Here is a 13,632-nt window from a genome sequence, read left to right on the forward strand (position 1 = left end):
GCAGAACGAGAAGTCGATTGCTATCCAAGGGTACTCGCGCCTAACGATGTCCTCGGCATTTGCACGATGGTAACGGTACGCCACTCCCGAGAAGAGTTCCCGCAAGTTCACCATACCCAAGTCGGCACACTAAACTGTATTAACGAGATTGACAGCACCAATCCAGACACTATAGTGAAGCGAGATCTGGGGAAACTGGACCGGCGCAACTTTTTGCAGATCATGGTTCCATAAAGCCAATCACAATGATTACAACCTCGGCTTGATGTAAACCCAACTGTCACTTTCACAATCACAAGGAAGGCATTGTTTCAAAAGAAGCTAGTATATCATTGCTTCTCCGCATTCTGCTAACTCAACGAAGACTGATGATGGAAACTATGAGGCAGAAACGGAGCAATCTACGTTGCCAAGTCGGTTGGTTGCAAGTCTTACTTGGAAAGCTTAGCCACATGCCCCTTGTTCTATTAGCAGGCTGATACAAGCCTACAGCCCTAGCAAGGTGGTTCATTTAAACATATATGCCTCTGTACCCGTCTTGTCCGGCCTTGAGGAGGCAACGGATAGAGAACCAGCATCTGTGTTCCAATCAAGCACAATGGCATTCATCAAGTCCCTCCTGGCTCTGGCCGTAGTGGCTTCCTCTGCAATCGCCTCACCCATCGATAACCTGCCAGTCCTCGAGTCCCGTCAAGACCCAGGTCCTGGTTCATGCCGCAACCAGAGCTGCCTGATCGCAACCGTCGCCGGGTCCACCGGCGCTACTACATACCCCTATGACCAGTACCCCATCATGGACACTCAGGACGGCGACTGCTGCATCGTTCGCTACTTCCCAGCAGTCAAGAATAGCATCTATGAGGCCCGTCCAGGTCTCCAGGAGTACTGTGCCAGCCACGGTGGTGACGCTCCACGCGATGCCAACCCGCCAGGCGTCGTCGACATCCACAAGCGCGCCACTTGCAAGCCCAAGATTCTCATCTTTGCCAAGGGAACACTCGAGCCGGGCCCTATTGGTATTACCGTCGGCCCGAGCCTGAAGCAGAAGTTGGATGCCAACGTGTGGGATGTCAGGGGCTTCAACTACGACAACTCATTTGCGAATGACCTGTGCCTCGGGCTGCCGGGCGGTGTCACTGCGAGGGGAGTGCTGGAGTCGACGGCAGCTGAGTGCCCGAGTTCCGTGATTGTTCTGAGTGGGTATAGTCAGGGCGCCATGGTCGTGAGAAACGTAGGTTGCAATGATGGACTTGACGGTCATACGGTCTGCTAACGCGTATACACCTGCAGGCTCTCGCTCGTGCCAAGGCCTCTGCTGTATCCAGAGTCAAGGTAATAATCCCCCTTCCCATTCGGCTTACTACTCATACTCATAATCGTGCAGAACGTCGTCACTTTCGGCGACCCATTCAACGGTGCCAACATCGGGCAATACACTGGCCCAAGGCACGTTTTCTGCGCCCAGGGAGACGGAGTTTGCGATGGTCAACTGAACATTGGTGCCGCCCATCTCTCCTATGGATCAGATATTCCTGCTGCTGCTGCCATCATCAGTGCCACCCAGTAAGGGACTGCGGTGCTGGACGTAGTTGAAATGAAACAATAGTGCCACTCTGCATGCCGTTGAGCTGACTGTGTGTGAGAGCAAGGCTGCGATCTAAGCAATGACGTGATCGATCTGATATTATCTCGATAATGCAATGTTCCGTGTTCCCGGTAATAGACATACATATTTCCATCATTCTAAAAAAGGGTTTGGGATGTCTTAGCAGCAGGAGGCCGCCCAGGGGCCCCGTGCCATGTTCGTGGTACACGCCCCCATCCCGCGGCCCCTCAGCCGCACGCGGGCGACGTGCCGCGCCGGGTTTAGCGTCAGGCCAGCCCCGTATTATTCCCTGAACGCACAAGGACACAAGGCCTATGTTTAGCGTGCTGGAGGGCGAGTGAGCTGCTTATCCATCCCACCATCCAACAATCGTGGATTTTTGGGGGCCATGAAGCCGCAGAAGAAATGGGATTGGGGGGCAGTATAGATAAGCCAGGGACCATTCCCTCGTGGATGGAGTGAACTGCTGCATAGCTTGCTGCGAACTTCTTTTCTCTACTGCCTTTTTTCTTCCCTTTGAGTCTGAGGATTTGATATTATTTTCGGAACAAAAGCCATAGATACGAACGAGATGGCACATATACAAGACTTCACTGGGCCGGCCATCATACACGCAGATGTGCACTCCATCGAGCCAGACAACGACGCGGTGCAGGAGATGGCCGCGCAGAACTTCACACACGACCTGGCGCACAGTAGCGAAGACAAGAAGATTGCAGACCAGATGAGCAACTGGTGGGAGGACGCAATGCGGACGAACATGAACGTGCAGGACAACTACAACGAGGTGCATGTCCTGATGATCAAGTGGGCACGACACATCGACCAACTGAAGACTCACAGCGAGGTCGAGCGGTTGAGTGCCGTGTTCAGGGATGACTTCAATTACAGTGTCGAGAAGGTCGAGTTGGACAATCGGTTCAGAAAGCCACAGCACCAGCTCAACTCGGCGATTGCCAAGTTTGTTGAGAAGCACAATGATCCGAGAAACTTGCTCATCGTCTACTATACTGGTCACGGATCCTGGAACAAAGATCAGAAATATCTGGAGCTTTCGGCAACAAACAACGACCTAAAGAACAAATTCAGCCTGAAGGCAAAGGCTAATTTTAACACTGCGGAGGCCTTCCTCAAAAGCGACGTCGATGCTGATGTTCTGACGATACTGGATACATGCTTCAGCAGTAATATGCAAAAGTCTGGTGGGGACAACGAACGTGCTTATCAACTGTTGTCTGCGAGCGGGTTCGATCAAACAACTACCGCAGGCGAGGAGTCTTTCACGTCGACGCTGATACTGACCCTGAAGGAGTTGGTAAAGCAGTATGAGAACAAGCGGTCGTTTTCCACCCACACGCTCGTTGAGAAGATCAACATGAATCCAGTCCGCCGCGACTCGCCATGTTTTCTCTGGAACAGACTTTCGGGAGGCGATCGTTTCATCCGCTTGCAACCGCTCGACAAGAAAGAGGATCACATTGAACTACACCAGGTCGGCTTGAAAGAACCCGTTCGTGGCTATCTGACTCTTCGATTTGCGCTCAAATCCGAGACGCTCAACCGTGACCAGATCGAGTTCCTCACGCAACAGTTCTCACAGATCTTCGCTAAGGGTAGCAAGGTGCGCGTTGATCGTATCGACTGGCTCGGTATCAGAAAGACCTCTCGACATGCGTTTCTTGCTGTGCAGGTAATCAAGAAATGGAGGAAGTTGGCGGAGAGGAGCTCGAAGCGCAAGCTGAACGTCGACACTGAAGATGTGGATATGGGAGAAGATGAAGAGAGTTCGTCGCCGAGGAAGAAAGGGAGGTCGGCGGCGTCGACGTCGCTTGCACAAGCAGGCATCAATTCTGATCCGCTGACGCCCAACTCTCTGGACGCTAACTCATGATGTGGTTGGCATTGTAATAGTAACGAATGTCGTGGTGTGGATCATCGTGTTTTGAAGGATCGTTTGCATGGAACAGGCGTCGGATACCAAAAGGCGGTTGCAATCTGCTCTTTCTATTGCTCTCTTCTTTCTGTCATTTGTACTATCGCCAGTCTTTTTGCTTCGCGTTCTCGCATCTCCACATACACTTTCGTTGTGATATAGAAGAACAACAGGGCGATACCGAGCCATAATGTCATCGTTAACAGCATTGAGCCAGCGTCTTCGAATAAAGGCCTCATGGCGCTTGAATAGGACCCCTCATACTTGAGCATGGTGGGCTGTATGAAATGATGCCTAGTTGTCGCAGTGTGTGGCTAGTATCACAGAAAGGCTTCAGCGAATGACCTGGCTTGTCGAAGGGTATGAAGCTGTCTAGGAAGGCGTGTTATGCTATCCTCCCCTTCCACAAATTTACCGGCTCAGACCGACAGAGCGCAGAACCTCCATGTCCTAAGGTATTTGTACTACCTGGGTACGCAGAAGCTCTTGTTCAAACCACATCAATCAATTGCCGTCTGACAGAAACGCTTTGATCAAGGCAACATACTGTTCCGTCTGTTCAACATGTGCAAAATGCGCCGCATCTGCCAGCGTAGTCCACTTAACCTTGTCGATTCTCTCGAAAAACGGCCTCATAGCCTCCTCTGTCGCCTCATCCTCATCACCGTTTAGCAATAGCGTTGGCGCCCTGATATCACCCAATCTGTCTACCACACTCCAGTCCTTCAACACCCCGTTCGGCGCCAACTCACTGGGCCCATACATTGTCTCATACACCTTCGACCCACCCTCCTTGCCATCCTTCTCAAACCACCCAAGCACATTTGCCATCTCCGGACAAGGAAACGGCCGGCTCAGACTGACATGCCGCTTGAACCACACCTCCATAGCAGCTTCATACTCCGGACTCGTGAAATCACCCATACGTTCTGCCTCGCCAAGCGCCCGTTGCACATCCGGCGGCAGCGCATCTCTCAACCTCGCAAGACCGTCCTTGAAGTCCTTGATGCTGGCCAGTGCGCCGCCGAGCACAAGTCGTCGCACGCGGTCTGGTTGCGCGATCGCGTATTCGGCCGCGAGCATGCCGCCCCAGGAGTGGCCATAGACGTCGAATTTCCGGTCGTGTAGACCGAGATGGTTGACGAGAGTCTGAAGTTCGGTGATGAAAAGTGCGACAGACCAAAAGGTCTGGTCGCCGGCACGGGCAGGCAGGATGGTTGATGCGCCGCAGCCGAGTTGATCATAGAAGATGAGCGGGATGCGGGCGCGTGCAAGGTCAGTGAGCGGGAGAAGGTATTCGTGAGTTGCGGCGGGCCCGCCGTGGAGGATGAGGAGAGGAGTGAATGCTTGGATGTCGCCAATGGTTTTGTACCATGTTTGGACGGACTGGTCGAGGCCTGGCGGCGTCCAGGTTACGGTCCCTGAGATGACCTGCGGAGCCCTCATGATAGCTAATTGACTTGGAGAGATCGAAAAGAGATATTTGCTATGATATGGATATCGTTCATTGATAGCTACGCCGCAAGTATCGAAGTACAAATTTGTATGAAAGTCGTAAAGCGCCCAAATGGATGCTGATTAGCGTCATGCTGGGTTAGGACTAGCCCGGTTATAATCCATCATTACCATATCCTATGTAGATATCAGCCACACAGTACACTAGGTTACCACTTAACGTATATCCAGAGGCGGCAGACTGCTCAATGCATCTATCCTACCTAATTTCTACTTAGTGTACATGAGTACAATTACAGAGGAAATTGAAAGCTGGGCATGTTTGCTGCAGTCTATATAAGCCGTTTAACACTTCTATCGACATCAACGTCTATGAAACTAATCGACCAACAAGCTTTGTAACCTCGCTTCCGTAGACATGACCTAGCACATAGTTAGTTTTCATTCATACAATGACCGACTGGGATGATACTCACATCAAGCGCCTGTCTGACTTCCAATACTTTTCTAGTATCACTCAACCAATCTTTCGCCAACAGCTTTGCCCATCCGTTCAGGCCATTCATCTCACGCGCAGCACCGTCAAGGTCGCCCTCCTCAAGCAAAACCTCCGTTCTTGTGAGAACACTCTCGACGTCATCCCCTATGGGCAACCCTTGCTTCTTGAACATCACCTTGCTAAGCACAGCACTAGCAAGATGACTTGCTACACCTGCATTTTCAGGAAGTAAAGAAGCCTTGCGGACCTCTGAGGCAACCCTTCTGAAGCGATCGATTATTTGTGCCGGCGTCGGGATGCCACGCTGGTATGCCGTTGGGTTGATGGACGCGATGGCAGCAGACACGACAGGAGAGTCGTTAGCGACCTCCTTCAACGCCGCAAGCTCCGATAGGAAGGGTGTTGGCTTTTCGGCGTGCTCAATGGAAGCACGGACAGCCTCAACCGCGACCACGAGATGTTGAGTCTTGAGATTCGCATCAACGACATCATTCCATGCACCAGTAAGTTTCTCCAGCTCAGACACACTGTTCGACAGGTCGTTCAGCTTCGAGAGACGACCGTCGCGCTCTGCTTCAACATGGCTCCGAATGGACTCGGCGAACTTGCGTTGTAGTGCAATAGACTGTTCCGCGAGCTCGTTCTTGACACGCTGCTCATAAACCTTTTGCGCGCTGTCGAGTTCAACTTCAAGACGATGGTTGTAGCTCTGGGCTAGCCTCTCGCGCTCAGCTTCGTACTCTTCCTTGAAGTGTGTCTCCTGCTCCTTCATTTCTGATTCTAGGCGCGAGACGAGATTTTTAGCAGCATCATCGAACTCAGCATGGGCTGCCTTGACTTTGTCGTCCGATGCTTTCTTCTCGACCGCTTTCAGGGTTGTAATATCCTCGATGACTTTTCCAAGATCTTGTTTTGCCTGCGTGATCGTAGACGAATATTTTCCAGAAGCGTTGTCTGCGTTTATTACAGTAATTATGTTGTTCAAGATCTTTACCAGGTCCTGTACCGCAGGCTCAGTGCCTTCTTTGATCGAGATATTGTCAATGAGTGCGGCTGGAGTCGAAGGTGCTGCAGCTTTTGCTTGTTCTGACACTGCCTTTTTCGTAGGTGCTTCGGTCTTCACCTTGGCTTCTTGACTCTTTGGAAGTAGATCATGCGAGTGAGAGTCTGTAGGCTTTTCAGCCTTGGCTTCTTGGGCAGGCTTTGCGGACCCAGAGATTGGTTTTGGGGTATTCTCTTCCAGAGCACTGGTATGTCTTCCAGCAGAACCTAGATCGCTGACGGCCCTTGCAGACGTCCCACTCTTGCTTGGTATTGTCACTTTGTTCTCGCCGCGCACTTGTGGATGCAGTGGGCTATTCTTGGCGGTGCCTTGGAAGCGCCTCCGGAACTCCCTCTCTTCAAAGTAGCCCACAGCGTCTTCTCCGAAAGGCACGTATTCAGTGAAGAAATCGTGGAAGTTATCCGAATGGAGCGAGTAGTACACACCTCCGCCATAGCCCAATACCGACAGTAAAATAGAGTATAGGAGAAAGCGGCGGAACCATCGTCTGGGCTTTTTCGCCGGCAGGGCCGACGGGGGCGGAGGGACAGCGGAAGCAGCAGGAGTCGGACTAGGTGGAGGTGCGACAGCAGCAGTTCCAGTTCCCAAGGTAGGAGTCGCCTTGGGATCGACTGTAGGACGATCACCTAACGTTGATGGTACGGTCGCAGTAAGGTTGTTGTCAATTGCGATTGGGGTAGGTGCATCGGCGGCCTTGGAGCTCTGTGAGCCTGGGAATACAGTCTCATCAGGTTTTCTGGAATCTGCAAAAGATCTCTGTATAGACATGCAGATTAGCATGAATTCGTGAGGGTCGACATGAGTATTAGGACATACCTGACCAGGTATTGCGTATCTAGCCTGGGAATACCGCGCAGGAACCCATTGAGCCGCTGTGACTTTAGAAGCAGCTAATTGACTCCTCCGAATGGAAGCGCGCAGCATGTTGAGCTGCTAAGAGGGAGTTGCAGATGTCGTTAGGTATCGGGAGAAGGTGATGGAGCTCCATCGTCAAACTGGTTCTCCAAAAGTGTTTGGACCGAGCTTCTTACACGTGACCGACCTCGACCACGAACCATAACCAAAAGTCTCGGCTTGGTCTATGCCTTCTATCTTCACTCATTGGATGATTGTATGCTTAAACTCAAGAAGAGGGCTGTAGCAGATTCACGTTCCAGACTGATGTTGATTGGCTTCCAGTTAATATCTCTAGACGACAGTATGCCGTACCGTGACGTTCAGAAGAAGATTGTTAGCCAGCAACCTGCGTTGGAGGAAGGAATTTTGCACATGTACGAGACAGCGATAAATTTCCTAGCAGTCCAGTCTTCTGCCGAACTTTGTATCCACTGTTCAAATAAAGACCTGGAATCCGAACGATAAGGCGCACAGCTCGCACGAGTGGCGCGGACGTTGCATGAATCTATGCAATAGATCCATTGGCTAAGTAGCGGTGGAGCCCTGGTGGCCTCGTTCTCATGAACCACACCATGAGCATATTCTTATTACGCAGGATACCAAAGAGTCTACTCTAAGTGACCTGCTTAGCCTTCACCAAGATGAGTGGGAAATATGTTACTCTCCTGTACGGTAAATTGGACAGTAAGCAACACAATACTGCACTCCCAGTCGCATTGGACAATAACCACTGACGATCCATACAGGACTGACCTTGCTCGGATTTAATCACATTCTGATGTTCATTGGCACGAGCGGGATCGTATTGCTATGTAGATATCCCAATCATGCTTGAAGCACTTGGCTGACAGGTCTGTAGCGGTCCTACTTGCTGGATGTTCTTCTTATGCTACAATGACCGCGATATATCCTCTCAGCATTTCTTACCGAAATGTCAGTGGCAATGAAGCTTTCTCGCCCAGTGCACAGAATTTGTCTGCTACCTTGGCGTCTTTCAAGGGAAATGCTATGATGGAGGTACGAATAGGCTACTTCGGCATGTGCGCCCGGCAACAAAATCGCATTTGGGTATGCGGGGTGGACGGTCAAGGCATAAAAGACCAGATTGGCGCCGAGAATGACCCTCTTGATCTCATTGATACGGCCACCAGCTTCAAGGACGATGTACTCTTCTCCGGACTTATGTGAGTGGCAATGGAACATCGAGGACGAAGCCATTACTGATCTCCCTGGCTAGCTTCATGTCGATAGTCCTGACTTCTTTTGCTGTGGTTCTTCTATCCAGGTTTCCAGGCTGGCGTGAGGAGCAAGACGCTTCCACGGGCGATACAATCGACGTTAAACAGTTTCCTTCTAGGTCCCTTAGTCATATAGCACTGGGATTCGTGTTTGTAGCCAGTATGGTTGCACTTATCAGCGGTCTATGGCAACATATCGGGGCTGTTGCAGCTGCTGCAATGGCCGAAAGAACTGGATACGGAAATGTTAAAGCAAGCATAGGCACGGTTGCAATCGTTTTAGCTTGGCTGGGGTTTACAATGCTTGCATTAACTTTCATCGGACTCCTAGTTATGGTCCTATCCATCCACATTCTGGATGAAATGACCAGTGACTAGCATTAGTGTGAGCTTGATAGGATATATGTTGTGTACTCGTCCGCTGACCGACTTTCCTTATTAGCATTCGAACAGATCTATGAATACTGATAAAGATCTATCTATATACGGAACTCTGCAAGACATTGTAAACAAGTTTCATCAATGAACCTCATATGTGCTTGAGTCATTCACGTGACTAGCTAGGTAGGTGCATTACTGCCAAGGCGCGGCTGACATCTCGTCGATTACGTGTGCATGACTTCCAGGTTAATGTGCGCGGGACAAGTTACATTTTGTGCTATGTAACAGCTCAGAGGACAATGTCCGAAGACATACCATCAATGGTGCAGCCGCAGTCGCAGACGCCGAGCAATCAACCTCAACGATTAGACACAAGACTGGTACTGACCCGGGACTGGCTGGCCGGCAGTCATGGACAAAATAATTATTCAGACAATGTGATTGAGGTTACGTCCTCGACGGCTTTGCAGATGCACAGAATCGTGGCTTCACCGCCCTTGCCTCCTGAGGACTACGACATACATGAACCCGAGTCAAATGCTGAGCTTATCGCGCTGCCATTGTCATCTACACACTCTGTGACATCGGATGATTCGAATCCAAGATCATTTGCTGCTCCCGACAATTCGTTTCTGGAACTCTCGCCTCAGATGGTACCTCTACCGGCATCAATCGTTTCGGAATCAAGGACTTGTACGAATGCTCCTTTCAGCCGACGCACAACGAACGCATCTCTTATCTCTGGTCAAAATCCACGACCTGGGTTGTATCAGGCGACCGTGGAGACTGTCACTGATAGCGACGCAGCTGGTGGAGTTCATAACTCCACAAGAGATTCAAGACTGTCTTCAGTTTCAACGAACTCCTCTGGTCCAAGACAAGCAATTCATACAATACCTGAAGTACATAGAGCACCTCTTACCTATGTGACTAGCACGTTCGATCAACACAACCAATCAGAACTCCAGGTCCCCTACCAGTCATCATCTGATAGATCGTACCAGCAATTTGATGACGGCACAGAGGTTGGACGTCGAACAGAAGAGCATCGATATCCCCAAAGGGATCCTAGGTATGTGGATCTAGTAAAGCCCCCTGGTTGGTACAGAGATAGGATACGAATACTAGCAGAGGAGGCACCCAGACTCAGAACTCTTGTGTCAACTGTATGCCGACACCATAAGAACACAAATCTAGCCGTATTCGATTATGACATCGATGGGAACAGTATTGCAGACCAGAACAGGGTCTCGGATGAGAGACATTGGGATGGTAATGCGGAGGCATTCGCTGACGAATTCAAATTCGGTATCCAAAGTGGGACAACCCGACGACTACTATTTGTTCAAGATCTGTCGCCCGGCATGATCGACTTATTAGGTTCAACTTTTCAGATTAATCCCGAATGCTTTTCGGATCACCTCTATCAAAGTGGCTACGGGGATAGCCAAGTTGATTCTCAAGCGTACTCTGATTGGGAAAGTCTTCCGTCTATCAAAGATCACACGACTTTCGAATGGTACCGTCCGGTACTACCGCTTTTCCCCATCAAGAAAAGTTTCAGAGATGCGTTACTAGACAAACACGCACCACTTGCGAAGTGTCATCATGCTGGATGCGGAAAAACACACGCACTTGCAACGAATTCGAATATTTGGCGTCGGCCGTGGAAGCTCAGTCCGTTTCCAACGACCTCTGGGTCAGCGGACGACAAATCTCCCATGGGATGGTGTGAAAGAGTGACTGTATGGACGAAAGTATTTGGTGGATGCTTGTTCAGTAAGGTCGTCCACTTGCTGAGTTACAAAACGACTGATTCCTTTTGATTAGTAATTATACTATTGGATCCACTACCTCTCCTTGACCAAACAGTGCCCAAGATTGGAGAAAGACGTAGGCCAGAGATCGTGAATCGTCGGACCAATACGCCGGTTTCTAGGAGAAGGTACAATGAATCACAACGTCAGTCCGAAGAAAGTAATGAAGGTTTCGCATCTGGAATTGATGACACGGCCTCAAGTAGACAGAATTTTGCGGCTCCAAATATCGTTCACCGGTCCGTTAAGCATTATCCGTTCGCTCCTTTCCAACAAATGATCGCTCGTGGGCCATCTGCAGTAGCAGATGATCATCTTCTAGCCACTACCGTGATCGATGATATTCGCAAGCCCAAGTCCACTTGGGTTGAGAGCTGCCAACTCTCAGTCGCTAAACACATTGACCCATTGACGTTTCTCTTCGGGGCAATACACAGTGATATCGATGGCGTATTGAGGCTAGTTCGCTCGTCCATTGACACAATCAGAACGAGCCGACAGGATCAAGCACTTGTTCAAGAAAACGTATGGTATTGGCGAGAGCTTCTCAACCAATATGAGGACAAGATCGAGCGGATGAAAGGTGGTCTTGAAGAGTTGATTAGATTCATATTCGTAGGTGCCGAAAGATCGAAAGCCGACTTTGCAAGCCACAAACACTATGTCCCTGAGCGCACTCGCGACCATGTCGAAGCAACCATTCAACGTCTGGACGAGGTTGGCCGAATGGTGGCAGTTGCCCAAGACCAACTCCGTGTCGAATTGCAAATGATCGATAGCAGACGCAGCATTGCAGAAGCAGAGAGCGTCTCCAAGCTCACCGAACTTGCATTTATATTCATCCCTGTCACTTTTGCTGCCAGCTTATTCAGTATGCAGATAAAAGAGCTAGGAGATGGAGTGCCGGTCTGGCAATTTGTCCTTGTGGCAATCTCGTTCGTTATGCTCGCCTATATCGTGCGGCTGTCGATCCGCTCCGAATCCGTCGTTGAGTTCAAGAAGGAATGCTTCGACCAAGCTCGTCGACAAGCTGGGCTCGCAGAAAACACACCAATACCCACTCGTGCCATGTTAAAATGGGCACTCCCAAGACTATTTACCACTCTACGCGCTTTGAGTATCAATTTGATACGCCTTTCGTTCATACTGACCGCCATTTTTGCCGCCATTGCCGCCATTCTGTCACCCATAATCACCATGTGGACACGCAGAATGAATCCTGGCTTCTCTGCTGTCATCACAGTAATTTTACTTCTGCTCGACGGTATCGCCCTGTGGCCTGTAGTATCTGTGTTGACAAATCTCGATGACTTCAAGAACGAACTAAAAACGTGGCGTGCGTCACAGGATGTAAGATACTGGAAGACAAAGAGGCAAAGGCAGGACGAGGAAGGTGTCATTGGAGAGCCCAGAAGACACCCCCAAAGTGCCTTTACATATAGGCAGGAAACTGGGGTCGAAATGGTCCAGCGGGTTCGGCGTTGAAGATCAATCTCGCTCTCATTCATCGTCCCATACATCCTAACCATGTCACGAGCCTGAAATGAAAGATACTATATGCCTGCTCAATCGACGGGGAGGTACGATTCCTCGACCTTAAGGAAACTCATCTCACTTCTCACTCCAACCGCGCACTTTCCACGGATCTCAGGACACTTATCGATCCAAATACGCCTCCAAGATCGTCACTCTCTACTTCTGTCCCCATGATGATGCGGAGGAAAATGTATCCGACCTAAATGCCACTCGTTCAGCCCAACAATAAGCGAAACTCATGCTAAACGCTGAAACCGACAATTACCAGATGGAGTAATCTGAAACACACACAAGCAACCCTCCTTCTCTGCAAGCGAGCACATATCGGTATAATCTGTGTGCACAGGTGAATGCGAAACATGTGTGGCTGACACGGAGTCTGCCCATCCACTCGTTACAAGTCGTCAGTCTTTTATCTTAGGCCTGGACTCCCGTCGATTGTGTACTGACTCGTATCGTATCTACTGGCGGGAAACGCACTGGGTGAGAATGTACGGATTAAGCAGCCCATACTAAGCGGACCATGAGTACTCATTGACGTAGTCTTGAGTAGACAGGGGAGAATCGTACGTGATACTTCATGTACATGTGGCTACATACTAGTCTTTGCTTTTTGGTCCAACATGAATGTCTTGGTTGTTATTTGCTGGTTTTCATATACTAGTAGATTCCCAGTACGTAGTAAAATAGTCCGTACTAGGTACTGAGTATAGGTCTGCTTGATATTGCTGTGTGCGCGATGTGTCTTTCCCTGCTTCGTTTTAGTTCGAACCTACTAATATATATGAGATTCATTAAGAGAAGACACAGTATATATATATATATATACTTAGTATCTTTAAGGTATAAAATCTAAGACTAAAACTTACAGGTGACAGAACAAGAGGATGTTATTGTGAAAAGGGCAGGTATAAATAGATATATAATATTCCTTAGATAAGGAATATATATCTAAATAGAGTTATATAATAGGATCTAGCCGTAATAGACTATTATATAATAAACGGATCGGCGGAGTATAGCTTAAAGATAATAAGAATATAGTATAATTCTTAAAGTAAAGACTAGATAGAGAGAGAACTAAATACATAGAGAGACCGTTCCTTATATATTCCTCCTTATACATTCTAGATCCTTCTCTTAATTAATAATAGGAATCTTCTAGACCTCTAGACGTACGTATACGTTCTATAGCTCTAGTAGTTTC

General features: G+C 49.3%; 7 protein-coding genes across 7 annotated transcripts; 4 read left to right on the forward strand and 3 right to left on the reverse strand.

The window, feature by feature from the left end:
- Positions 1–598: 598 nt before the first annotated feature.
- Positions 599–1,567, forward strand: EJ05DRAFT_502754 (alpha/beta-hydrolase; the record flags this gene model as incomplete). Its single annotated transcript, XM_033747302.1, has 3 exons — positions 599–1,231; positions 1,291–1,332; positions 1,385–1,567. 3 exons carry the CDS (start codon positions 599–601, stop codon positions 1,565–1,567), a joined length of 858 nt encoding a protein of 285 aa, XP_033598748.1.
- A 398-nt stretch (positions 1,568–1,965) lies between these two features.
- Positions 1,966–3,770, forward strand: EJ05DRAFT_96618 (uncharacterized protein). Its single transcript, XM_033750107.1, has one exon. It carries the CDS (start codon positions 2,178–2,180, stop codon positions 3,495–3,497), a length of 1,320 nt encoding a protein of 439 aa, XP_033598749.1. The 5' UTR covers positions 1,966–2,177; the 3' UTR covers positions 3,498–3,770.
- On the reverse strand, positions 3,771–5,156 carry EJ05DRAFT_96608 (proline-specific peptidase). Its single transcript, XM_033750106.1, has one exon. It carries the CDS (start codon positions 4,983–4,985, stop codon positions 4,044–4,046), a length of 942 nt encoding a protein of 313 aa, XP_033598750.1. The 5' UTR covers positions 4,986–5,156; the 3' UTR covers positions 3,771–4,043.
- A 22-nt stretch (positions 5,157–5,178) lies between these two features.
- On the reverse strand, positions 5,179–7,574 carry EJ05DRAFT_96636 (uncharacterized protein). The gene is made up of 3 exons (XM_033750108.1): positions 7,373–7,574; positions 5,471–7,312; positions 5,179–5,417 (listed from the first exon to the last, which is right to left on the reverse strand). Exons 1-3 carry the CDS (start codon positions 7,478–7,480, stop codon positions 5,373–5,375), a joined length of 1,995 nt encoding a protein of 664 aa, XP_033598751.1. The 5' UTR covers positions 7,481–7,574; the 3' UTR covers positions 5,179–5,372.
- Positions 7,575–8,075: 501 nt separating this feature from the next.
- On the forward strand, positions 8,076–9,220 carry EJ05DRAFT_96853 (uncharacterized protein). Its single transcript, XM_033750109.1, has 3 exons — positions 8,076–8,265; positions 8,313–8,637; positions 8,691–9,220. Exons 1-3 carry the CDS (start codon positions 8,232–8,234, stop codon positions 9,067–9,069), a joined length of 738 nt encoding a protein of 245 aa, XP_033598752.1. The 5' UTR covers positions 8,076–8,231; the 3' UTR covers positions 9,070–9,220.
- EJ05DRAFT_96595 (uncharacterized protein) lies at positions 9,221–12,854 on the forward strand. The gene is made up of 2 exons (XM_033750105.1): positions 9,221–10,851; positions 10,903–12,854. Exons 1-2 carry the CDS (start codon positions 9,372–9,374, stop codon positions 12,372–12,374), a joined length of 2,952 nt encoding a protein of 983 aa, XP_033598753.1. The 5' UTR covers positions 9,221–9,371; the 3' UTR covers positions 12,375–12,854.
- Positions 12,855–13,315: 461 nt separating this feature from the next.
- On the reverse strand, positions 13,316–13,560 carry EJ05DRAFT_478308 (uncharacterized protein). Its single transcript, XM_033744435.1, has one exon. It carries the CDS (start codon positions 13,549–13,551, stop codon positions 13,387–13,389), a length of 165 nt encoding a protein of 54 aa, XP_033598754.1. The 5' UTR covers positions 13,552–13,560; the 3' UTR covers positions 13,316–13,386.
- Positions 13,561–13,632: the final 72 nt, after the last annotated feature.

This window comes from Pseudovirgaria hyperparasitica (genome assembly GCF_010093815.1).
Source record: "Pseudovirgaria hyperparasitica strain CBS 121739 unplaced genomic scaffold EJ05scaffold_12, whole genome shotgun sequence".
NCBI lineage: Eukaryota > Fungi > Ascomycota > Dothideomycetes > Acrospermales > Acrospermaceae > Pseudovirgaria > Pseudovirgaria hyperparasitica.